The 25,599-nt window shown below is 40.6% G+C and overlaps 2 protein-coding genes across 2 annotated transcripts; one reads left to right on the top strand and one right to left on the bottom strand.

The window, feature by feature from the left end:
• Nucleotides 1-9,234: 9,234 nt before the first annotated feature.
• Nucleotides 9,235-14,108, bottom strand: LOC117553345. The gene is made up of 3 exons (XM_034227227.1): nucleotides 13,998-14,108; nucleotides 13,631-13,789; nucleotides 9,235-13,359 (listed from the first exon to the last, which is right to left on the bottom strand). Exons 1-3 carry the CDS (start codon nucleotides 14,033-14,035, stop codon nucleotides 10,419-10,421), a joined length of 3,138 nt encoding a protein of 1,045 aa, XP_034083118.1. The 5' UTR covers nucleotides 14,036-14,108; the 3' UTR covers nucleotides 9,235-10,418.
• Nucleotides 14,109-16,807: 2,699 nt separating this feature from the next.
• On the top strand, nucleotides 16,808-18,817 carry LOC117553346 (zinc finger protein 862-like). Its single transcript, XM_034227228.1, has 2 exons — nucleotides 16,808-18,012; nucleotides 18,423-18,817. The coding sequence occupies exon 1, from the start codon at nucleotides 17,268-17,270 to the stop codon at nucleotides 18,009-18,011; it is 744 nt and encodes a 247-aa protein (XP_034083119.1). The 5' UTR covers nucleotides 16,808-17,267; the 3' UTR covers nucleotide 18,012; nucleotides 18,423-18,817.
• The last annotated feature ends 6,782 nt before the right edge of the window (nucleotides 18,818-25,599 follow it).

Here is a 25,599-nt window from a genome sequence, read left to right as displayed (position 1 = left end):
ACATTAAGTATAATACAGGTCTCAATCATACTTTAAGTATAATACAGGTCTCAATCATACTTTAAGTATAATACAGGTCTCAATCATACACTAAGTATAATACAGGTCTCAATCATACATTAAGTATAATACAGGTCTCAATCATACATTAAGTGTAATACAGGTCTCAATCATACTTTAAGTATAATACAGGTCTCAATCATACTTTAAGTATAATACAGGTCTCAATCATACTTTAAGTATAATACAGGTCTCAATCATACTTTAAGTATAATACAGGTCTCAATCATACTTTAAGTATAATACAGGTCTCAATCATACTTTAAGTATAATACAGGTCTCAATCATACATTAAGTATAATACAGGTCTCAATCATACTTTAAGTATAATACAGGTCTCAATCATACATTAAGTATAATACAGGTCTCAATCATACTTAAGTATAATACAGGTCTCAATCATACACTAAGGATAATACAGGTCTCAATCATACTTTAAGTATAATACAGGTCTCAATCATACATTAAGTATATACAGGTCTCAATCATACATTAAGTATAATACAGGTCTCAATCATACATTAAGTATAATACAGGTCTCAATCATACATTAAGTATAATACAGGTCTCAATCATACATTAAGTATAATACAGGTCTCAATCATACTTTAAGTATAATACAGGTCTCAATCATACATTAAGTATAATACAGGTCTCAATCATACTTTAAGTATAATACAGGTCTCAATCATACATTAAGTATAATACAGGTCTCAATCATACATTAAGTATAATACAGGTCTCAATCATACTTTAAGTATAATACAGGTCTCAATCATACATTAAGTATAATACAGGTCTCAATCATACATTAAGTATAATACAGGTCTCAATCATACATTAAGTATAATACAGGTCTCAATCATACATTAAGTATAATACAGGTCTCAATCATACATTAAGTATAATACAGGTCTCAATCATACATTAAGTATAATACAGGTCTCAATCATACTTTAAGTATAATACAGGTCTCAATCATACTTTAAGTATAATACAGGTCTCAATCATACTTTAAGTATAATACAGGTCCTCAATCATACTTTAAGTATAATACAGGTCTAATAGTATAATACAGGTCTCAATCATACATTAAGTATAATACAGGTCTCAATCATACTTTAAGTATAATACAGGTCTCAATCATACTTAGTAATACAGGTCTCAATCATACTTTAAGTATAATACAGGTCTCAATCATACTTAAGTATAATACAGGTCTCAATCATACTTTAAGTATAATACAGGTCTCAATCATACTTTAAGTATAATACAGGTCTCAATCATACATTAAGGATAATACAGGTCTCAATCATACTTTAAGTATAATACAGGTCTCAATCATACTTTAAGTATAATACAGGTCTCAATCATACATTAAGTATAATACAGGTCTCAATCATACTTTAAGTATAATACAGGTCTCAATCATACTTTAAGTATAATACAGGTCTCAATCATACTTTAAGTATAATACAGGTCTCAATCATACATTAAGTATAATACAGGTCTCAATCATACATTAAGTATAATACAGGTCTCAATCATACATTAAGTGTAATACAGGTCTCAATCATACATTAAGTATAATACAGGTCTCAATCATACTTTAAGTATAATACAGGTCTCAATCATACACTAAGTATAATACAGGTCTCAATCATACATTAAGTATAATACAGGTCTCAATCATACTTTAAGTATAATACAGGTCTCAATCATACACTAAGTATAATACAGGTCTCAATCATACATTAAGTGTAACACAGGTCTCAATCATACTTTAAGTATAATACAGGTCTCAATCATACACTAAGTATAATACAGGTCTCAATCATACTTTAAGTATAATACAGGTCTCAATCATACATTAAGTATAATACAGGTCTCAATCATACTTTAAGTATAATACAGGTCTCAATCATACATTAAGTGTAATACAGGTCTCAATCATACTTTAAGTATAATACAGGTCTCAATCATACATTAAGTATAATACAGGTCTCAATCATACATTAAGTATAATACAGGTCTCAATCATACATTAAGTATAATACAGGTCTCAATCATACATTAAGTATAATACAGGTCTCAATCATACATTAAGTGTAATACAGGTCTCAATCATACTTTAAGTATAATACAGGTCTCAATCATACTTAAGTATAATACAGGTCTCAATCATACATTAAGTATAATACAGGTCTCAATCATACATTAAGTATAATACAGGTCTCAATCATACTTTAAGTATAATACAGGCCTCAATCATACTTTAAGTATAATACAGGCCTCAATCATACATTAAGTATAATACAGGTCTCAATCATACATTAAGTATAATACAGGTCTCAATCATACTTTAAGTATAATACAGGTCTCAATCATACTTTAAGTATAATACAGGTCTCAATCATACATTAAGTATAATACAGGTCTCAATCATACTTTAAGTATAATACAGGTCTCAATCATACTTTAAGTATAATACAGGTCTCAATCATACTTTAAGTATAATACAGGTCTCAAGCATACATTAAGTATAATACAGGTCTCAATCATACTTTAAGTATAATACAGGTCTCAATCATACTTTAAGTATAATACAGGTCTCAATCATACTTTAAGTATAATACAGGTCTCAATCATACTTTAAGTATAATACAGGTCTCAATCATACATTAAGTATAATACAGGTCTCAATCATACTTTAAGTATAATACAGGTCTCAATCATACTTTAAGTACAGGTCTCAATCATACTTTAAGTATAATACAGGTCTCAATCATACATTAAGTATAATACAGGTCTCAATCATACTTTAAGTATAATACAGGTCTCAATCATACATTAAGTATAATACAGGTCTCAATCATACATTAAGTATAATACAGGTCTCAATCATACTTTAAGTATAATACAGGTCTCAATCATACATTAAAGGGATAGTGGAAATGGAACCTCAAATAGTTTCGTTTTAACTTATATACAAGCATAATTACGTACCAAAACAATCATACCTGATTAAAAAATATATAATAATTGCCTTACGCATGTTAGAAGCACTTTATTGCAGCTTCCCCGAAGTTTTTTAGAAACGAAATGTTCGACTCAGCCAAACCGGAAGTGACGAAAACTTAGGAAGACGATACGATAACAAACCATGGCGTCTATGCAGAATGAACGTGGAAGGGCAAATATACCAGACAAAGAAGAAGGATTGTACGAGGTATCCAGTGATGATAGCGAGTCAGAAACATCCTCTCGGCTTTCCTACGAAAATGTCGTTTTAGGAACTGAATCTGAATCCGGTTCAGTAAGCGACGATGGTGACAATATTGAGCCAGAAGATGGACCATTACGTCCTTATTTGTTCGAGCCCAAGCCCGAGGTGATGGTTCACGGCATGGGCAATGGCGAGGATGACCAGGACCAGGCGCCAGATGATGCACCCCTACGCACAAATAATCTTGACTGGTAGGTCCCTAAGCATAGCTCACGCATCTTAAGATCACCTGTAGCCTTTACAAATATTAATCATTGTTAACCAGTTAAGCCCGAAGGTCCCCCCAGTGGACCCCTCCCACAGTTTTTTCTCTCTCACATGTCTCAGGGCTTCTTAACATTTATGAAACTATTAATGTTTCATACCCTTTTAAAGGTAAGAAACTCCGCTAACTGACAATAAGAACAATTGTTAGCTAGAAAAAACACAAGAGTAATACCAAGCCTTTGAATTAGCATTGAGCGAAACAATGCTAACTAATGCTAACGCTTTTTTACACACAACACACGGTAGAAATGCCCTTATTACTATCTTAACTGCACAAACAAGATATACGATTTAAAGCTGAGACTCCACAGATTCCACACATGTAATGTCATCACTGTCCGACCTCGAATTCCTGGAGCTATCAGCCAGAAAAGAGAAAGTAAACAACATCCGGTTCCAAAAATATTACAATAATTACGTCTTACCTTTTTTGATTTGTGATCAAAAGTTGTGTTCAACGGAATAAAAACGCATCTCAATGTTAATCCAATGTCGTTGTGTCACGTAGAATTTTTTACTGATAATCAATCATCATATTTATGGAAATATACTCGGTATAAAGTATTGACACATCTATTCACCATAATAAAGGTCGGCTATTCACATGCAAATGCTATTGAATGTCCGCCATTGTTTGTGCCCGTCTTCCTATGCTCTCGTCATCACCCGAAGATTCCCGAAGTATTTCGTTTCATTGAGAGGGCGCAGTAAAATTGAAAATAAAATGAAACTAGGCGCATGAAATTAAAAAAAATTGTTTATTATGCTTATTTTTAATAAAAATACATAAGTTAAACCCAAAATTCGCGGATTTCCACTATCCCTTTAAGTTTAATACAGGTATCAATCATACATTAAGTATAATACAGGTCTCAATCATACATTAAGTATAATACAGGTCTCAATCATACATTAAGTATAATACAGGTCTCAATCATACATTAAGTATAATACAGGTCTCAATCATACATTAAGTATAATACAGGTCTCAATCATACTTTAAGTATAATACAGGTCTCAATCATACTTTAAGTATAATACAGGTCTCAATCATACATTAAGTATAATACAGGTCTCAATCATACTTTAAGTATAATACAGGTCTCAATCATACTTTAAGTATAATACAGGTCTCAATCATACATTAAGTATAATACAGGTCTCAATCATACTTTAAGTATAATACAGGTCTCAATCATACATTAAGTATAATACAGGTCTCAATCATACATTAAGTATAATACAGGTCTCAATCATACATTAAGTATAATACAGGTCTCAATCATACTTTAAGTATAATACAGGTCTCAATCATACTTTAAGTATAATACAGGTCTCAATCATACTTTAAGTATAATACAGGTCTCAATCATACTTTAAGTATAATACAGGTCTCAATCATACTTTAAGTATAATACAGGTCTCAATCATACTTTAAGTATAATACAGGTCTCAATCATACTTTAAGTATAATACAGGTCTCAATCATACTTTAAGTATAATACAGGTCTCAATCATACATTAAGTATAATACAGGTCTCAATCATACTTTAAGTATAATACAGGTCTCAATCATACATTAAGTATAATACAGGTCTCAATCATACATTAAGTATAATACAGGTCTCAATCATACATTAAGTATAATACAGGTCTCAATCATACATTAAGTATAATACAGGTCTCAATCATACATTAAGTATAATACAGGTCTCAATCATACTTTAAGTATAATACAGGTCTCAATCATACTTTAAGTATAATACAGGTCTCAATCATACTTTAAGTACAGGTCTCAATCATACATTAAGTATAATACAGGTCTCAATCATACTTTAAGTATAATACAGGTCTCAATCATACTTTAAGTATAATACAGGTCTCAATCATACTTTAAGTATAATACAGGTCTCAATCATACTTTAAATATAATACAGGTCTCAATCATACTTTAAGTATAATACAGGTCTCAATCATACTTTAAGTATAATAGGAAAGCATCCAACCGGAAAGTGTACACACTGCAGCCAGCCAGAAACTGCTGAGCATGTTTTACTGCTTTGCAGGAAATATAGTACTCAGAGAAATGTGCTTTTCCAGACACTGAAGAAAGCTAAATGCCATGACTTGTCGCTATCAGGGCTGTTCGGGAAAACATCAGGCAATATATATTGTGAGATTATTACGTTTCTAAGAGAAATTGATCAATTTAAAAATAATCTAGAGTTTTGGTTCTTTGTTTTTGTTTCTTTTGTTTATTGTTTTCTGCTTAGTCTCTTGTCCACACTCCAGTCCAGTTGGTGGCGGTAATGCACCTACAAGTTGGTTTGCCAACCGCCAATAAACACTAAAGAAGAAGAAGGTATATTCAATCATTTATGCTGATCATTTTTGTATTAAAAGTATGTATAAATGTCACGTAGGGTGTGACCATAGAGTGTGACTCAAATGTGTCAAGGCTGGTGCGGAGGCTTTTGCTGGTATGACTCTCACTAGTATTACATTGCGCAAAGTCTTGTGTAATTTGCATGCAAGCGGGAAATCAGGTGGAGATGAGTTGCAGCTGTGTTAGCCAAAACGTTCCAAACACGCCATTGAGTTCAGTCAGCGTGAGTGACTAAAGTAAAGATAGATAGCTACTGATGTTGGAACGGTTATTACAATTTTCAATAATATTCGTTTTACGTTGTCTTCTCTTGTTCTTACCACTCATGGTCTGCTGCTAACTAGCTCGATGCTAACGCCCCGTTTTTTAACTAGCTTGTTAACTCGCTCACTGGCTATGGCAATTAGCTAACCAACATGTCCCATTTTATTAAGTGCCAAAACTGCTTCTGAATGAGAAGAAGACTGATTTGAGAGGCTAATCAAGCCATAGCTGTTTAGCTAACGTACGTTAGCTGGCCTAGTTAGCTGTAGTTAGACACGTGGTGAGGACAGGAGGTGGCTTAAAGATCAAATGCAAAGCTTCCAAATATGCTACATTTTTATAGAAATGTTGTTTTTAAGACTGTCTTTATTTTTTATTTAATTTAAATCGAGATAATACACCCGAAAAAAAAGCTTTTTATTGATACAAAACTCGACCCAAAGCCGTCTGAATTTCTGACATGTCATTCCCAGCAGCCTCCGCGCGCGTGACGTCATTTTGTACAAACAGTCTCTGGGCCAAATATCCCGACTCGGCAGTCTCGTGCGCTGTTCACATGTCAGCGGTGTTTTTCGCTCATGATTGGTGCAGAAAACTCTGAATTATATCCGTGAAATCACGCAAAACATGGGTTATTGTTGTGCTTTCGGATGTACGAACGGTGCGGGATCTGGGAGAAGTTGTCCACCACCCCGCCCTTGTGGGGGGGGGGGGGGGGGGGGGAGTATTTCATTGTCTGCGAGGATGTCCATGCAGTCCGGAGGCAGGCGGTTATTAAAGGAGTGGAGATCTGACAGGGAGTAGTCTTTCACACACAGTGACGTCACAGCTACCCACAATGCAACGCGCGCCATATATTTTTTTATAAAGACGCCATTTTTCTGGAGGTGCAAAAATCCTGGCAAGCTAATATAAACAGCTAGCTTATGTAGCCAGGCAGAGTGCACTAGGTTTTTTTTCTGAATTAACGACCGAAGAAATCGCTGCATGTCTTCGGATTACATCTCTGGACTTGAGGGGTGTGCTCTAGGTCGTTACCAGCGTAAACTAGAGCTGTGTGGGTTGTTGGATGTACAATGTATGGAATTACGACCCTCAAAAGTGGCCTTCGGTCGATTTTGGCTGCATCTACGTCTATCTTCTGGAAACACCAGGTGAATACCCCACTTGTCACAATAATATTATCATGCCAATGCATATATGTGGTATTTTAGAGTTGACTATATTGATTAAGGTAATCGACTATGATATTCTGTATGCAGCTCGTGTGAAATGGTTGATACCGGAAGTACGGTGTCGCCCTCGGCCCAAAACCCGTATGTGTGTGTGAAAGAAGAGCGGCGGCATGATCCGGTGAAGTGGCGCTAGCACGGAGCTAGCTAATGCTGGGGACCCGGGCAGCAGAGACCAGGTGCCGGATGACCGTGGAAGAAGGAGCGGTGTGAGTCCAGATAAAATGAGAATTATAATCCACAGCATATCAGGAGAATAATTCCAGTGGTTTCCAGAGGAGAATCGTAGGAGGGGCTGACAGCCTGGTGCAGAGTGGGAGCCGGGTGACCAGCCTACTAGCTGGTTAGCTAGCTTGATAGCCACCGGCTGTAGGCGGCAGGGAGAAACGATGTCAGCGGGGAAGCCGGCTGATCGCAGCGGGATGGGAAGACCCACACGAGCCGCGGAGTTAGGGTGGAGTTGGGGTGGAGACAGAAATGTTAGCTCAGCAGACTTCAGGGAGCCGAGGAGCATCTAGGTAGCAGCCTGCTAGGTCCGATAATGCTAGCTAGCTAGCGGGCTAGGGACCGGTGAGCAGGAAAGAGCCAGCAGGTATAGGCCATAAGGTGAACCCTGTTATTGTTTCAACCCGCTCCACAGAAGTGAAACTACACAATCTTTAGTTCATAAAAAAGAACGAGTCATGCTTATCCACCAAAAAAAATATCGTCGCTAAAATTCCTGCCAATTCTTCAAGGCACGTAATTATTGGCTGAACTAGTCCCTTCGAAGCGTAATAATATCTTGGTCCAAAGTCGTGCCACGGTTCGTCACGTGATCGTGCTACACCAATTGGGTAGCTGCATATTGTCAACAGAAGTGAAAGATGGCGGCCGCCATGGTTACGCTAAACCAGACCAAATGGATTCTAAACAGTGCTGTATGCTTGTTTTATGTCATGTTTTGTCATATGTCTTAATACATCACTAAGTCCGAGGTATTTGCGTTATATACGCGGTATTTGTGAGAGGTTTTACTATCTGGGAACAGAGTTGACCATCGAATCAACATTGACTAGCAGCGTTTATCAGCCAACTCCAGCTACAAACAATTTCCCCACGGGGATTAATAAAGTATATCAAACTCATATTTATCAAACTATCATTCCTGGACTGCCATGTTCACATCGCTAGGTTCATTGGGATTATTCCATTAGACTGAGGACTTTTTGTCTGTCTGTTGTTACCCTGTACACGTTAAATGCACTCTTAAAATAAACATGACTTGATTTCTGCGTCCAAGAAGAAGGTTAACTTGTTACGTTAAGTCATTTAGATCAATAAAATGCAGTACTTCCAGGCTGAAGACTTTTCTTTTTGTTGCTGCTTTTAATTGAACTATTCATATCTTAGACTGCACTGTAACTTTTATCCATGTATTTTTTCTTTTAATGTTTCTTTTATTAGCTTTTCTTTTGAATGACTGATTTTAAATGCCATTTTCTTAATGTCTTTAATTTTTTGTAAAACACTTTGAATTGCCTTGTGTTGAAAAGTGCTATATAAATAAACTTGCCTTGCCTTACTTATACCAATGTCCATTGATTCATTTATTTACTCATTCATCCCTCCACAAATGAAAACAACACTGATGAACCATAAAAACGAGATGTATTACAAATATAAAAGGTATGACATAGAAAACAGTAGAAGGACATGTAATGTAGTATAATTGATTGGTGTCAGGCTGGGCGGAGCGGCTGATTGGTGCTGTGATTGCCTCAGCTGGTTAAAAGAGTCCTGCTGATTATACTCTGTTCTAGTACCAAAAACAAACGTATCTATGAGTGATGTGTGAGCGCGTCGGCCAGGCACTAAAACCAAAAGAACAGAAAAGAGCTTAAGAAAGATGGAAAGAAGGCTCTTTTATTCCTATTCCTCACTGTCAGTGTCAGGGCAGTCATCGTTCTCTTCCTCTGTTTCTTTTTTATTTGCACAATTTGAGCAACGACATAAGTCTGTGCAACAGAGTCCTGCAGAGAAGCATGAACATCTGCCTTTCTCACAGGCAGACTCTTTGCAGCTGCAGTGTATCACATGCAACACACTGTCAGGGGCAGGATTTCTTGTCATCCAGGTGACGTGTAAGTTCCCATCCTCTATTTCCCAACCATATCCAGCAGGTGATGGAGCATTCATTTCTCTTTTGAGACAGGACCTCATTATTGCTGCCTGGTAATTTGCCCTTTTGCAGTGCTGATGGAGGGCATCATGAGTAGGGGGAATGCTTAATTCTGGCAAGGCCGATGATGCCATACAGAAAGCCTTGTACCTAGCATCATTTACATGTTCGGCTGCTGGCTGATCATACAGGTGACATACATACCGGCAAAGAAGTGCAAATGTTGATTGCTCCAAGTCAAAGTTAGTACCTAAACTTCTGAAAGCCTTAAGGTAGTCATCTTTCTCACATGCAACAGCAAATGACTTTCTTTTGCCTTTGCCATAGAAAGCGCTTGTGGAGTCACACCCAGAGAACGTGTGAATTCCAATCAAGGCTGAACACACACTGGTTCCGAGAGCTGATGACACCATGGCAATGTCAATGATCCGTGTCCTGTTGCCAGTCCCTGTGAACACATATAAGCTGCATGGCAAATCTGCCTGCAGACTTACAGCAATGACTGCCACATCAGTGTCCGAGCTCTTGATGATGACAGCTTTGTGCTCCTGTGCAGCATGTTGGGCATGTAAAAACACCCGTGTGTCACATTCCTCATGATCACACTGCAGGTCTTCAACAACATCAACAGACTGTACACCCTCCATGACAGTTACACAGTGGCATTGATTTTGATGGGCAATGTACAAGCTGAGGTTTTTACCCACTGTTGTGAGGTCTGCATGTGTCCATGCCACATAAAGGAATTCGGCCAGTGCTTCCTTATTTTTTTCCGTCAGAGAGAAACTTCTTCCACTGGGTTGGAGTTCTCTGATCTGGGCTGAAGATTGTTATTAGTTGTGACCCTGCATCAGCTCTACGGGACCGTTCTAGGCTTTTGATGCTGATGGGTGGATACCGGTCAGTGACAAAATCAATGCGTGTACACTTGTGATGCAAAGCAAGTTGGAGTATGCTCTGCAGTATGGTCTCTGCAAGCTCTCCAAATGTTGCTGGTCTGGATGGCATGGCCTGCATGACTGCCATGCCATCAAAAAGAATGGCACCACCTATTGGAACTTTGTCAACCAAGCACTCTCCACCTTTGCTCTCCAATAGATCCATGAGAGCTGATTTGTTTGTTTTGGCAAGTGAACCATCAGCACTTGCTAATGGATATGACACAGTTCCCAAGGAATATGACAGAATTTCCCTCATTTCAATTTTCCTGCTCTGGCCAAGGATGAGGAGCCTGGAAAATAACTTCTTGTCAGCACGCAAAATCACTTCCTTGCCTGCTGCAGATTTTTTGGGGGGCTTTTTCTGATCACTGAGAGTCTTGAGTTTTTGTGATATTATGGGGGCAAATATGTCAACTGTTTTGGATAACAGTCTCTGCTCCATAAACTCCTTTACAGCATTTTCACCCTTTTCTGAGGCAACAAGCAAATCCTTTGTGATTTCTCCTGTTGCTACTCTTCCAGAGCTAAGACACACAATGCCGTCTTGGTGTACATCAAAAGGGTTGAGCATGGAATCAATAGTGTCCAAGATTCTACTCACAGCCTTTGCATCAGCAGAGATGCGTGTCTTGTCCAGGTCTTTTCTTGTCCGTAGCTCAGGAGATATCCCTGCCATTGATTCACACTGTCTTGCTATCGCGGCTCTTTCATGCTGTGACAGTATCCAGCGATACACTGCAGACCGATTTTGTGTGATCCCTGTCCAGCCACCTTTGGTCTTGGCATCTCTGTTAAGCGTTTGCTCAATAGCCTGGTCGCAAGCAATGGAGGCAAATCCATGAACACTTTGTCGCTGGACAGTCCACTGGCCTTTCACATTCATGTCACTGTGGCAAGAGGGATGTGTGACAGGCAGATTCATCATTTCCAGCCAGTATGCAGGTAAATATCGAGCGTAATTTACTCTATCGTAGGCAAAAAACCATGGCATCATTAACCGGACGGTTGACAGGTGAAGCTGCCAGTTTGATTCTCGCGTTGCTCTCACAAACAGGAGGAGTAGCTGCATCATGTCAATGTATGAGCTCCAGAAAGCAAATGTTGCATTCTCTGTACTCCTCCTCTGCACAAAGTCTGCATATTTCGAGCACATATTATCAAACCTCTGATCTGCACTCAAAACATCCATCAATCTGTCTGGAAAGGCACATTCCATCTCAGTGATGACATCCATGCACGCAGCTCTCTCTTGGGGTGGCAAGGAGTCCATGAAGGTGATAAACCGGATGCGCTGCAGACTCTCATATAGAAGTTTATGAGCCCTCATGCTGCGATTGTAGTGATGGCCATTGAGTACCCCATTGATGGATCCTGGGGCAACAACTTCAGATTCAATGAGGATATCTTGCAGTCCTGCATCTCCGAACCTTTTGCCTAGAATACTCAGGTAGGACATGCATGTATGGAATTCACCTAGTCTAATCACTAGACGCTTTGTAAACTCAACATCCTTCCAGCGTATTTGCTGTGCTTTGGCATATATAGCCTGGTCAAACACTAAAACTATATGATCCAGTTCTAGCTGGTCAGCAATCTGGACACTTCGCTTCAGGATAGTGTTGACTGTTGACATCTCTGTTGGTGAGGCTTCAATGACTGGAAGATAATACAATGCGGACTTCTGCAGAGTGTTTTCATCCTGAAGCAGTGTATGGAACCCTGTCCAGCTTGGGATTGTACAACTATCCGTACATGTGGACTTCACAAAAGCATATGCCATTTCAGCTTGTACAGCAAAGTGGGTGTCCATTCTGCATGTCGCTGACTGCACTGGTTGACACAAGTTCTGTGGCCCTTGCCTTTTGGACTGATGGTAAGGTTGTATAGGCATTGGGGGGGGGGCTATGAATGAGGTAACTCCCTTTCTCAGTGGCTGTCTGATTGCTGTGGACATAGGCTCGCCGGGCACACTCTGGAGCATAATTCCATTTGTATGGTGAGTAGTTCCACGACCCGATAGTGTCTCCTCACCAAAGTCAATGTTATCCCACACAAGTGTTGTGGGTGTCCGCTTTGAGAATCCCTTCGGTATTTTGTCTCTGCCTTCTACTAGTGTCAGTTGGGCAAGGCTAGTGTCTAGACTCAAAACTGTGTCCCATGATGCACAATGTCCCAGTCTGTTAAGCAGTGATACAATGCGTGATGATCCAGTTAAATGTCGAACAGTTAAACCTAAAGCCAAGGACTTGGGTGTCTGCTTGCGGCCCTTGGAAGCAAGGTACACAATGTCTTGACAAACAGACAACACTTTCAAATGTACGTCATCATCAATGTTGACATAATGATCCAGTGTTGGCTCCTCAGTGGAACCTATAATCCAGCTGAGCAGATTGTATAGTCCAATGGGGACAACAGTTTGAGATTCAGTGACATTTACATTTTCAGAAGTGGGAGGCCATGGGCATGACATGCCAGGAGTGTCACTAAGCAGTCTTTTCAAAAACAACGCTGCTGTATACAGTGTCCTTGTGTCCTCATGTGTTGTTTGGCACTTTGTTCTCCCTGTTTCATTGTCGCTGTCTGTCTGGCTCAATTCACTGGACTGTGTTGTTTCCGTACCGGATGGATCTGGTAGCATGTCCACGAGTGCATCCTTTGACAGAGTCTCAGCAAAAACCAGTTCGCAGACGTTGCGCTTGGTGGGCATGTGAAACGCTAGCTGAGGGAAATCTTGAGCCAGCCTCTTCTTCAACAGATCCTGTCTGTAACACAACAAAACAGTGACAATTACGAGTCACAGGAGTACCATCAAAAGCAGAGTGGTGGAGGTGATACAAGACATTACAGACTAGAACCTATCTGCCATACAGCACATTTAACACCAAAGAAGCCAAATAAAGGCCCACATCATCACAAACAACACTACACACTACACATCATGGGGGTTTCTCCAAACAGGCCTGTCATACACATTTTGTTTAAAGCTGGCCTTGCACATGATAAATAATAAGACTTGTATTACATTGCAGTTACCTGTAGTTTGAAGCATCAACACCTTCGTTTGCTTTCACCATGTCAATGAAGGCCTGCCTCAGCTGGCCCATTCTAAGCACCTCATTGTTGACAAGCAGCCTCTGGCGGATGATCCTCTCACAGAACAGCTTGTAACTGGCATCAAACATTGCCTCATCCCTACAACACATGAATGAGAAGTAAATAAATGGATAAATGAATAAGTGTTGTGATTGTGTGCACATATAACAGAAGGAAATTGGATGTTTACTTATAATGTTAAGTATGTGTATGTGTATATATATATATAGCCATCGCCGACACACACCTGGACTTCAGTCTGGTGGTAGTGCAAATAGGTAAAGCAATCCAAGGAGAAATAACTTACTGTTCTGTCTCTGGTTTGTCAGGTCTCAGCAAAAACATGGTGTACTGACTGTAACAGCTTTTGTGGTACCGCACCTCCAGAGCCACACAGTCTTTGTCTTTTATATGTAAAAGAACACTTTGGTCATCTTTCTTCTCAGCAGCTTTCTGCAATTTGCCTAAACGGAAAAAAAGGACAACTCAATGAGTTTGTTGACGTATCTCTCACACATAATTGTACCTTTCAGTTATTCAACCACAGAGAATGTGTGTGTGTGTGTGTGTGTGGTGTGTGTGTAGTGTGTGTGTGGTGTGTGGGTGGGGGAGGGGGTTTGCTTACCTGCTTTTAATGTTTCAGCCTTACACAGTTGATCCCTTTGTCGCTTGCCTGCTTTGATGATCATTTTCTCCTTCATCTTGCATATAATGCACAGGGCAGGAAGGACGGGGCCAGAGCCTGCGATTGGCAGGCCTGACCTTGATCGTAGCTTCTCTGTTTGGCTTCGGTACGTGCTGCGAGACGTCGATGGGATGGGCTCGACCTCAAGGTCCTCCCTAACGTCTTGATCTCCCTCACGTGCGAGCCGTCTTTCCACCTTCGTCATGGCCTTTGTGTCGGTAAACCTTATGTAGCATGTGTGGTGGAAGCCAGCGTCCTCAGGAATATCTTCGAACTCGAAATCAAGACAGTGCTTGTGGTTTTCAGCCACCACGTTCCGAGAGTCTCCCTTCAAGCCGAGCGACCGTTGTAAGCTTGTCCTGTACGTATTCCATCTTGTATTGGTAAAACAATCAACCTTTTCGTGCTTCACAGACGTAATATGCATGTAACAATGTTTGTGTGTTGACAATTTTGACTTTTTGAGACTTTCTGGTGCGTTTTCCTCGTCTCCGCTACTCGATGAAACCATGGCGGCCGCCATCTTTCACTTCTGTTGACAATATGCAGCTACCCAATTGGTGTAGCACGATCACGTGATGAACCGTGGCACGACTTTGGACCAAGATATTATTACGCTTCGAAGGGAATAGTTCAGCCAATAATTACGTGCCTAGAAGAATTGGCAGGAATTTTAGCGACGACATTTTTTTTGGTGGATAAGCATGACTCGTTCTTTTTTATGAACTAAAGATTGTGTAGTTTCACTTCTGTGGAGCGGGATTTCTTTTCTAAAGGACTTTTCGAGGTTCACCTTGCGGCCTAGTAGGAGATGACAACACAAAGATCTGTGTCGATTCGATATAGAGATGCTGCTATTTTTGCTGATGACTGACGTTTCAAAAGTAGAGAGCCAGACAGGAGAGGTTCTGATCTGGACTAAAGAACAATATTTGGGGCGGAGGAGCGGCGAACAAACAACGCCAGCACCCTCGGCGACCCGGGAAAAATAATCACCTACAATCAGTTAATACAACTAACAAGTCAAAATACTTTAAAGTATTTTGACTCGTTAGTTGTATTAACTGATTGTAGGTGATTCGAAATGAGGGGGAGGGAGGGAGCTCCCCCGAAGGCCGACTTTGAGATAAATAGGGGGAGCCCAAAAAAATCGTGCATATTTGTGTCACACAGATTAGAAATGTTGAGTTTCTGTTAATAAAAGTTCTTGAAATAAATTATAGGCATTGTTCATTACAGTTTCTGAATATTCGTTTTACATTTGTGAATATTTCTGTGTGTTGTTCTGTACGTGGCGGTGCTGCATTGTTTACGCTACTTACGTTGCTATGGTTACGGTGGCGCCGGCGCGGGATTTGAAATGTTCATATTGATGTTGTTTACTAAATAATAAAGAAAATTGCGAAACGAAAACAGCCAAGCCTCGCAGCTTTTGGTTTCACGACTAAAGAAGCAAAGGAGTCGAAAAATGAAGATGTCAACCGGACAACTTTTAGTTCGCCAGCTGTTAGCGGCTGTAGGGTCGATTTTGACAGCTCCACTCAGAGGGAAAGGCCTGCCGATGCGGAGCCATAAGAGGCTTCAGAAGAGGCTTCAACAACGGCCACAGCCGCCGGTTCGACCTGCACTAGCGAACCTGACGCTGACGATGCCCATGATGGCCTGCCTTTTAACTGGACACTGAAAAGATGTAGTGAGTGGAAAGAAAAGTATCCATGGCTTTTCATCAAAAATAAAAAATTTGGATGTGAGATTTGCAAAGACGCAAAAACAATATTGATCTCCTTGCCGCTCGGAGAGAAATCCACCGGAGTGCACCTTTCACCAGAATGGATTCAGGGACAGGTCAGCTGTGATCAACAAAATAACCTGCGAAAAAAGATTTATAAGCACGATAAGAGCCAGGCACATGAAAAGGCAATCGCAATTTCGGAGATGAGAAAGAAAGATGTCCTGCCAAACAAGGTATTAGCAATCAATGCTGATCTAATGCAGGAGACATATACATCGTTCAGATCTGCGTATATGATTGCCAAAGAAGAAATGTCATACAGAAAGCTACCTGCTGTAATGTTCCTACAACAACTCAATGGTGCTACGGTAGGGACTGTGCACAAATCGGACCATGCCTGTGCTGAAATAATCAGGCATATCGCAGAGGAAATGAGAGCTAAATTCGTTTCCAACATAAAAGACATGGGCTCACTAATTAGTATCACAATAGATGAGAGCACAGTTCATGGGCGGGCCTACATGATTATTTACGTGCGATGTGACATGACAGGAAAAGGGGAAGTGGACAATGTTTTTTTGGATATTGTTGAGCTTTCAGAAGGTACGGATGCTAACTCGCTGTACAGCAGTTTGAGGAAAAGCTTAAAACAAGCTGGATTGGATGACGAGTTCTTGGGGGAAAATCTCATCTCAATAGCAACGGATGGAGCAGCAGTACTCACAGGCAGAGTTGGGGGACTTGTGACAAAACTCAAACAGGATTTCCCCAAAGTGCAGTCTATTCACTGTCTATCCCACCGACTAGAATTGGCTGTCAAGGATTGCCTTAAAGAAGTAGCTGGGTGTAATCAATTTGAGTTTTTTGTTGCAAAACTATATGCTCTCTATCACCAGTCAACAAAAAATGCCCGTTTGCTCCAAGAAGCAGCAGCAGAATTAAACGTGCAAATATTGAAAATAGGCCAAATCTTCACTATTCGTTGGGTGGCTAGTAGTTTTCAGACTGTGAAAGCTGTCTGGAAAGATTATCCCGCACTGGCACGCCAATTCAAAACAGCAACAGACGACACATCATCTCGCAGTGACACAGAGAGACAGAAATTCAGGGGACTGCACAAACTCCTCACGAGCACTGGATTTCTGGCTGATTTGGCAACAATGAAGGATGTTCTTCGAGAACTTAAAAGCCTGTCGCTAAAACTGCAACGCAGAGAAACATCTTTGGTAGATGCAAGTTGCTACATTCAGCAGACCATCGATGTGTTGACAGCTATGAAAACCAGTGGCGGAAAGTCCACACAAAAAGTGGAAGAAGGCATTGCTACTGGCATGTTCAAGGATGTTGAGCTCTCAGAGAGCAGGCCCAAGATAAACCGTCTGCAGTTTTACCAGTCTATAATAGACAGTTTGAAGAAGCGACTGCCTGAACCGGACCTGGTCCGCATGCTGAAACCACTGGACAAGCGCTTTTGGCCCGAACAACGGAGCGCCCTGATCCTCTATGGGGAGAATGAAGTACGCGCACTGGCAAAAGTACTGGGGGAACCGGCCCGAGAGGCCATTGAGGAGTTTCGGGACTACAAATTAGAGAATAAATCTCCAGGGAAAGCCCTGCAAAAACTGCAGACAGCGAGCAAGACCTTTTTGCCTACATCAGCTGAGTGTGAGAGGAGGTTTTCTGCCGTCAATTCGACCGACACCGACAAACGCAACAAGTTGCGGGAGAAGAGCCTCTTCTCACTTCTCTTCGTAGACATCAATGGCCCCCCCCTGGAGCAATTCGACCCTCAGCCATTTGTACGGTCTTGGATCAAAGCTGGCCACAAACCCTCCACATCCTGGGTTCCGGGACCGAAAGCGAAGAAGAAGCCGCCCAGGTCCCTGTGGTCGCTTTTACAGTAAGGTAAGAGAGTATATTTTACTGTTTGAGCTTTTTGTTTGTTTGGACTGGCCCCAGTCCTACTGTTGATATCATTTTTGGTTGTGGGATTTATTAGGTTTTTATCAGACTGATTGACTTGCGTATAGTCTAATCAATCTATAGGCGTTGCTCTTTCAGCAACACACACACACACACACACACACACACACACACACACACACACACACACACACACACACACACACACACACACACACACACACACACACACACACACACACACACACACACACACACACACCACACACACACACACACACACACACACACACACACACACACACACACACACACACACACACACACACACACACACAGGTTTCATAGCCTGCTTGCATGTTTGTAACTTCTCGTCCGTTTTCCCTCCATAGCAATCCACCCACAGGGGAGTGACAGGGAAGAAGCGATAGGGACAATACTGTAGGCCTATTCCAGGCTGGTCCTAAAGAAGCCCCAATTCCTTCCCCTTCAGCTGAAAAAAAGTTCAACTAATTTAAATTCTGAGGCCGCCGTGCCTATGTTATATAGCCTTTACACTGAAAAACGCTGCCATGTGTCCCCAACAGCAGCTGATGTCGTTGCTTTGTTTTGTTTGTTGCAATTGAATAAATGTTGGCTAATGGCTATCAATTGGTTTTGAAACAGTAGCCTCATGTTGTTATTTATTCTCTCTGAAATGTTATTGTGCCTTGGCAGTAATACCGTCTATAGTAGTAGCAGAGTGTTTTTATAGCAATTGATCGCATCCGCGCTGCTCCGCCAGTCAACAGAGCGTGCGTGTGACATATTTAGTAGCAGGATGTGCACAAAAAAAATAGGGCTCCCCCGAAAGCAAATGGGTAATTCGAACACTGACTTTAGTGGTTTAGTGGTACTTTAGTGGTTGGATGTCGACAACATACTCCAGATCTTAGGTGGCCTCCGACTCAGAATCAGACATGATAACGAAACTAAGTTGTACTATCGGCGGAAGCCGCTGTGAGCGATAAGCCAGGTGGAAATATGTTTGTACTTTGTACACTCTGACGTCACGCGCAGCGCCATCTTGCGGAGACGAGCGTATTTAATGGCTGAGAAATAAATCGTCGGACTTGGTGTTGGGGGTTGAACAAAATAAATATTACGCATTGCCAGACTCATATTATCTCCGATTTTAATACTGAAATATCTTAGATATTGTTGTAGCTATATGATTTCGATTTTACTGGCAATTATAAAAAAATCTTTGCATTTGATATTTAACACGTTAGTATCAGTAAATGAATGTACAGTTGGATCACAAAAATCTGCATGAAGAGGCTAAGCCTACTTAAATGAGTGGTTGCGTATTTAAAAAAAGAAGCTATATTGTTCCAGACAGAATCTTTTAGATTTGTAGATGTGGCAGCTAAAACATTATCTCCATTGTGGTTTCTTTAAGAAGACTCATCATGTTGCTGAAGGTAAAATACCAGAGTACCAAAAAGTACATCAGGTTAAATCTGGGGTTCACCTATTTGGAATTCATCAATGAAGGTGAGTAGCCATCTTGTGTAACACAATGTACAGCTTTGCAGAAGCAAAAGGATTTATGTGGTATTATTTAGATAACTTTATTATCTTTGGCCAGCGGGGACAATATGATTTTTGCTGCAGGCCTTTCTTAGTTTATTTTGATTTCCAAAGTAAGCTTCCTAATTCGGAAACCGTTTCCAAATCCCCTCATCTGAGTTAACTTGCTTAGTAGGGATGCACGATATTGGTTTTTTGAAACCGATACCGATAACTTCCTGCTTCTCAAGACCGATACCGATAATAATATATATCTATATTAAATGTACCTGTAGTTTTTGCACACCTGGTGGTAAAAAAAAGACTAGTAGTGAGCAAATGACATGAGCATTACTACTATGAACAAAACAAAGCCAAGAACAGTTTTGACTCTCGTCAAGCGCCATCATTTCTTTTTTATATATGATTTATTTTTGCGATTTTCAATACACAAAGACAGCAGCAATACAATGCATTACCCCTGCGATTTCTAACAAAACAACCCCAAGACACAATACATCAGTTACAATTAGACAATAATGTAATAATGAAAAATGTAAAGAAAAAAAAAAAAAAAAACCTGCGAGACATTTTGTGAGCATACCTGTGAGCTGTTGCGGTACAGGGGGGGGGGGGGGGCGACTCTGCCAATGGGGACAGACTCCAACTGGAGGGACTTAATATGTTCTAAGAAGGGTAGCCATATTTTTGTGAACTTCAAGTCTGAGCCCCGAATACAGTGTTTAATTTTTTCCAATTTCAGAAAGTATAGGGCATCCTTTATCCAATGTGTATGAGAGGGGGGACGAGGACTCTTCCAATGCATCAAAATAATGCGCCTAGCCAGCAATGTGAGGAAAGCTACAAGTTCAGCTAAATAGGATGGCAGTAAATGGTTAACGGGTAAGACACCAAACAGGCCAATTAAGGGTGAGGGATGGATGGTAACAGATGTAATAGCTGAGAGTGAGTCAAAGACAGACTTCCAAAACTGAGATAGAGTGGGGCAAGTCCAAAACATGTGGGCGAGATTAGCTGGTCCTAGGTGACATTTATCACAGTTAGGATCAGTACCAGGATAGATGCGAGCTAGTTTACTTTTGGACCAGTGCACTCTATGGACCACTTTACATTGTAAAACCCCGTGGCGGGCACAAATGGATGATGTGTGGACACGTTTCAAAATAGACTGCCAAACCTCAGTCCCTATCTCTATATTGAGGTCCTCTGACCAATTAGTTTGAAAGTTATCAGAGGGCAGAGGGTGGCATGTAAAAAGAGTATTGTATAGCTTTAAAATGGTACCCTTGAGGTTAGGGTAAATACTTAAGATAGTGTCAACCCAGGTAGAAGGAGGAATAGCAGGGAAACTTGGAAAACGATTACGAATAAAATCTCGGACTTCTAAATATCTAAAGAAGTGGGACTTGGGTAGATTGAATTTACGGGCCAGCTGATCAAAAGATGCAAATGTTCTATCAATGTAAAGTTGTTTTACAGACACAATCCCATTGATCTCCCATATTGAAAAGGCAGCATCAGTGATGGAGGGAGTGAACAGCGGATTGGAATGCACAGGGGACAGTAGAGGTATTCCCTGGAACCCAGAAGGTCATCAGCATACAAGGAGAGTCTATGCTCAACACCCCCCCTTGAGATGCCCTGCATCTGACTGAACCTGAGGGCCACCGCCAGCGGCTCAATGGCAAACAAAAGAGGAGAAAGTGGACAACCCTGCCGAGTTCCACGCTTGAGGGGAAAATAATCAGAATAATCATTATTTGTGCGGACGCAAGCTAGGGGGGATGTATATAGAGTGTGACGCCAAACCCAAATCTTCTCAATGTGTGAAATAAATAAGGCCATTCTACCCGGTCAAAAGCTTTCTCAGCATCCATTGAAATAATAATTTCTGGGGAATCAGGATAAGAGGGTGAATAAAATATGTCAAATAGCCGTCTGACATTGTGAAAAGAGTGTCTGTCTTTAACAAACCCTGTTTGATCTGTGGAGATGATAGTAGTCAGAACAGATTCTAAACGTTTTGCTAGCACCTTAGCTAAAAGCTTGACGTCAGCACAAAGCAAAGATATAGGGCGGAAATTACCACAAAGAAGAGGATCCTTGTCCTTTTTCAGTATAAGAGAAATAGTAGCCTGACGTAGCGTAGGGGGAAGTGTGCCAGATTGAAACGATTCATTAAACATGTTAAGCAAAGAGGGGTTATCTTATCAGAAAACATTTTAAAAAATTCAGCAGGGAAGCCATCAGGGCCCGGACATTTCCCACTCTGCATCGACATTAGAGCAGCTTTGATTTCATTAACTGTGAAGGGTTCATCTAACCCAGACGATGTTTCAGGGTCAATGGAGGGGATGTTTAGGGACCTAAAGAAGTTGTCATATTGTGTCTCATCAGATGAGCTCTCAGAAGTATATAATGAACTATAAAAGTCCTTGAATTGGTCATTAATGGTTTGAGGATTAATAGATATTCCATCAGCAGTATTAATTTGAGTGATATGCTGAGAGGAAGAGGATTGTCGAATTTGGTGGGCAAGTATTTTGCTCGGTTTATCTCCGAATTCATAGTAATTGTGGCGTGTTTTTAAAAGGGATTTTGTTGCCTTTTCTGAGGCCAAAATGTCAAATTCAGCCTTTTTTGTCAGTAATTCTTTGAGAATATCTGCACTGGGGGAGTCTCCACATCTTGTCTGCAGATCCGATAAAGCCCTGGAAAGGCAGATACTCTTCTCAGTGTTGATTTTTCTTTGGTAAGCGCCATAGGATATTATTTCTCCTCTTAGATAGGCCTTGCACGCTTCCCAAATTGTTGCTGCAGATACAGCGGGTTAACATTAGTGGAAATAAAAAGGTCAATGCGATTCCTAATAGTTTTGATAAAATCCGGGTCAGACAGTAGTAGTGAATTGAAGCGCCAGGGGGAACGTGACAAGGACCTGCCGGGAAGAGAGATGTCAACAATGACAGTTGCGTGGTCCGATATAACTATAGGGCTGTATGAGCACGAGCTAACAGAGGGGAGCAATTCGGGAGAAAGTAGCATGAACAGGAGAAAAGAAAGAGAACGGCTTGGCACTAGGATTAAAAAAGCGCCAGACATCTGAGACTGCGTATTGCTCCATGAACAGTTGGATAACTTTGGAAGATTTAGATGGGGCAGAGGGCTTGTTAGATGGTCAAGTGAAGGATCAATACAACAGTTAAAATCCCCTCCCAGAATGAGCTGGCTGGAATTTATGTCAGGAATGGAGAAAAGAACATTTCTGAAAAAGTCCTCGTTGTCAAAATTCGGGCCATCCACGTTCGCCAACGTCAGATTGTTGCCACATATTTTGCCAGTTGCGATAATAAAACGGCCACTTGGGTCTGATATAACATTGGACACAGAGAATGGCACAGATTTATGAACAAGAATTACAACGCCTCGGGCCTTACTTGAAAAGGAAGAATGGTAAAGCTGGCCCACCCACCCTCTGCGAAGTTTAAGATGGTCTGATGGTTGGAGGTGGGTTTCTTGCAAAAAGGCAAATTTTGTGTTTAAATGTTTTAGATGGTTAATCACATTGTTACGTTTCACGGAAGAATTCAGGCCCCTGACATTCCAACTAGTAAATCTTAAAGCACCACTTGGTGCTGTTAAGGAGTTAGAGTTTAGCATACAATGATACTGGGCAGGTGGTGTACCTGCATGTCCCTGTCCTCATACCTGGCACCTCTCCCCCGCTGACAAGCAACAGGGAGAGAAAAGGTGTGGCGTGAGACCGAGTTTAGTATATTAAGTGTAGAAGCAGCCCACAGGCAAAGGATAAGATAACATGAAATAAACAATATAATAAAAAACCTAACTGAAAAAACATTGGACAAACAATTCTCCCCCCACCCAGCCACCCACCCCACCCCTTAACCCGGATCCCAGCACAGTTGTTGCAAAAACAAACAACAACAAACACTATGATACCTTGATCAGCATACCTTGCTACTTCCTTAATTCTATCACTCAATTCCCACAACAATGAATAATTGAACTTTAACAGTGAAAATGTAACCTTTTTTAAATACCTCAAACGGAGCACTTCAAGACATTTGCATCTGGTTTAACAGGATATTTAGAACCTTGCCATTACAGCAACCTGCCGGACATATGCCTAAAAAGACAATGTTAACCTAACAACAGAATATGACTGCATCAATGTACGTCTGAGTTGACAGTTAAAGTACATCTAGAGCAGTTATATAACACAGTGTAACTACATGACAGTTAGCTTGCTTACGGAGCTATGTTCAAGTCCTGAACAAACTTGACGGCCTCTGGAGCAGACATGTATTTTTTTCTTTTTTTTAACCCAAAAAATATATTGTATATTATCGGGGCTATTAATACTGTTATCGGGTTTATCGGGATGACGTCATAATTCCTAATATCGGGCCGATAATTATCGGGCACCACTATTGCTTAGTAGTTTGGTTTAAAGATGCAGTATTTAGAATGCTGTGTAGATTTGGCATACATTGATTATAATAATGATCATGACTTTAGATTAATTAAATTGGCATTCATAATATGTACAGTTAAAAACCTGCCTCTTGTATTTTTCTCTGGTGTCATGCTAACCTTCCTATAGTCAAAAGCAAGTTTAGGCTTTCTGATGCGGCTGAACTTCAAATCTTTGATGAAACTGACACAGCAGTGGAAGAAGACATCCTTCTTGAACTGGTGGAGGCCAATCCCGATGTATGCCTGACAGTACGTGACAGCTTTTTAGGTGAAGGTAAGCTTATCTGCATAATCTGCTGCACAAACGTGTAAATACCTGTACTGAAATATACACTTAACTATATCTCTTGTGTGAGCAGATGGTAGAAAGTGCTCTGCTTAAGAAACCTGGAGGTGATGATGTCCTGGAAGAGTACAAGTCAGAACATTCACTCAAGCTCATCACTCGGAGACAGCTTGTCAACATATTGGCTAGCCATATGACTGAAATGCATGGGTAAGTATTTCTGAAACGCATTGTTCTTAAAAAAATGTTTTGAACTAAAATGGTTTATTAAGAAGTTTTTGTTTTGTCTTTGCTCCAAAGGAGGATTCCTTCCCGTAAACAGGAGACGTATGCCCTGGGAATCATTAGTCTCTTCCCGTCCCTGAAAGATCCATTTTCTCGAAAAGGCTATGTAAGTTTAAACCTTTTTTTTTACACGCAGCTTTGGACTTAAAGAGCAACTTGCAGGTTAGAGACACCAGTGAATAAATATGTAGGAAAATGATGTATACACTAGATTTTCAAAAATATATACACTACAGTGACATCTGGCGTCGTTTTTGTTAGACATTTTTACTTCCGCATAAAAAAAGGCCTCCCCACGTGACCTCCCGCGTGTGACGTAACATGGGGGAGAGCGGCCGGTCTAACGTATGAATAAACATGGATCACAATGCTAGTTTTGACACAGTAGAGGTTGAACATGTATATTCGAATGCATATGACGGACCACAACCATATAATTATGAGCCTGCTATGCGTCCAAGAGACCAGGAGCAGCCAAGGTTTAGAAGAAATAACGGCCATCGGAGAGAAATGGAGCTTTGGTGTGAGGAGAACCAATGGAGAACAGAGCAGCTGTCTTGGTGAGTGACCGGCGTTAGCTAGAGTTAATGTTAGCTAACGTCACATCACAACAATGTAAAGTTAGCAATCATATATTTAAGCAATAGCTCACGACAAGCCGTGGTATATGCTCATTATATCACAGCTAAGGGGCGTGGTTCGTCCGAACGTTTAGGTGCATTTTTTCTGGAGATAGGCACTCCTCAATCCACTCCTCCATAGTGAGACCCCCCGGAGGTCGAAGTTAACCTTAAATGCTTCCATCTTATGCTTTGTAAGTTTGTTTCGTAACGGAAGAAAGGTAAATATATTTATAAAACGGACAAGTCAAATCAAGCAATCTGATTGGTCGATAGCGTTTTTGCGGACCTCTTTGATTACAGATTTGA

Source organism: Gymnodraco acuticeps, unplaced genomic scaffold (genome assembly GCF_902827175.1).
Source record: "Gymnodraco acuticeps unplaced genomic scaffold, fGymAcu1.1, whole genome shotgun sequence".
NCBI lineage: Eukaryota > Metazoa > Chordata > Actinopteri > Perciformes > Bathydraconidae > Gymnodraco > Gymnodraco acuticeps.
This window is presented reverse-complemented; position numbering and strand designations above follow the sequence as displayed.

Bases quoted from the DNA above. Each gene is read 5' to 3' on its own strand.
- LOC117553346 (XM_034227228.1), top strand. From the start codon at position 17,268: ATGAAGGATGTTCTTCGAGAACTTAAAAGCCTGTCGCTAAAACTGCAA.
- LOC117553345 (XM_034227227.1), bottom strand. From the start codon at position 14,035: ATGTTTTTGCTGAGACCTGACAAACCAGAGACAGAACA. The intron at 13,790-13,997 runs GTAAGTTATTTC...CATGTGTTGTAG, and splicing joins GACAAACCAGAGACAGAACA to GGATGAGGCAATGTTTGATG. The intron at 13,360-13,630 runs GTAACTGCAATG...GTTGTGTTACAG, and splicing joins GTTGATGCTTCAAACTACAG to ACAGGATCTGTTGAAGAAGA.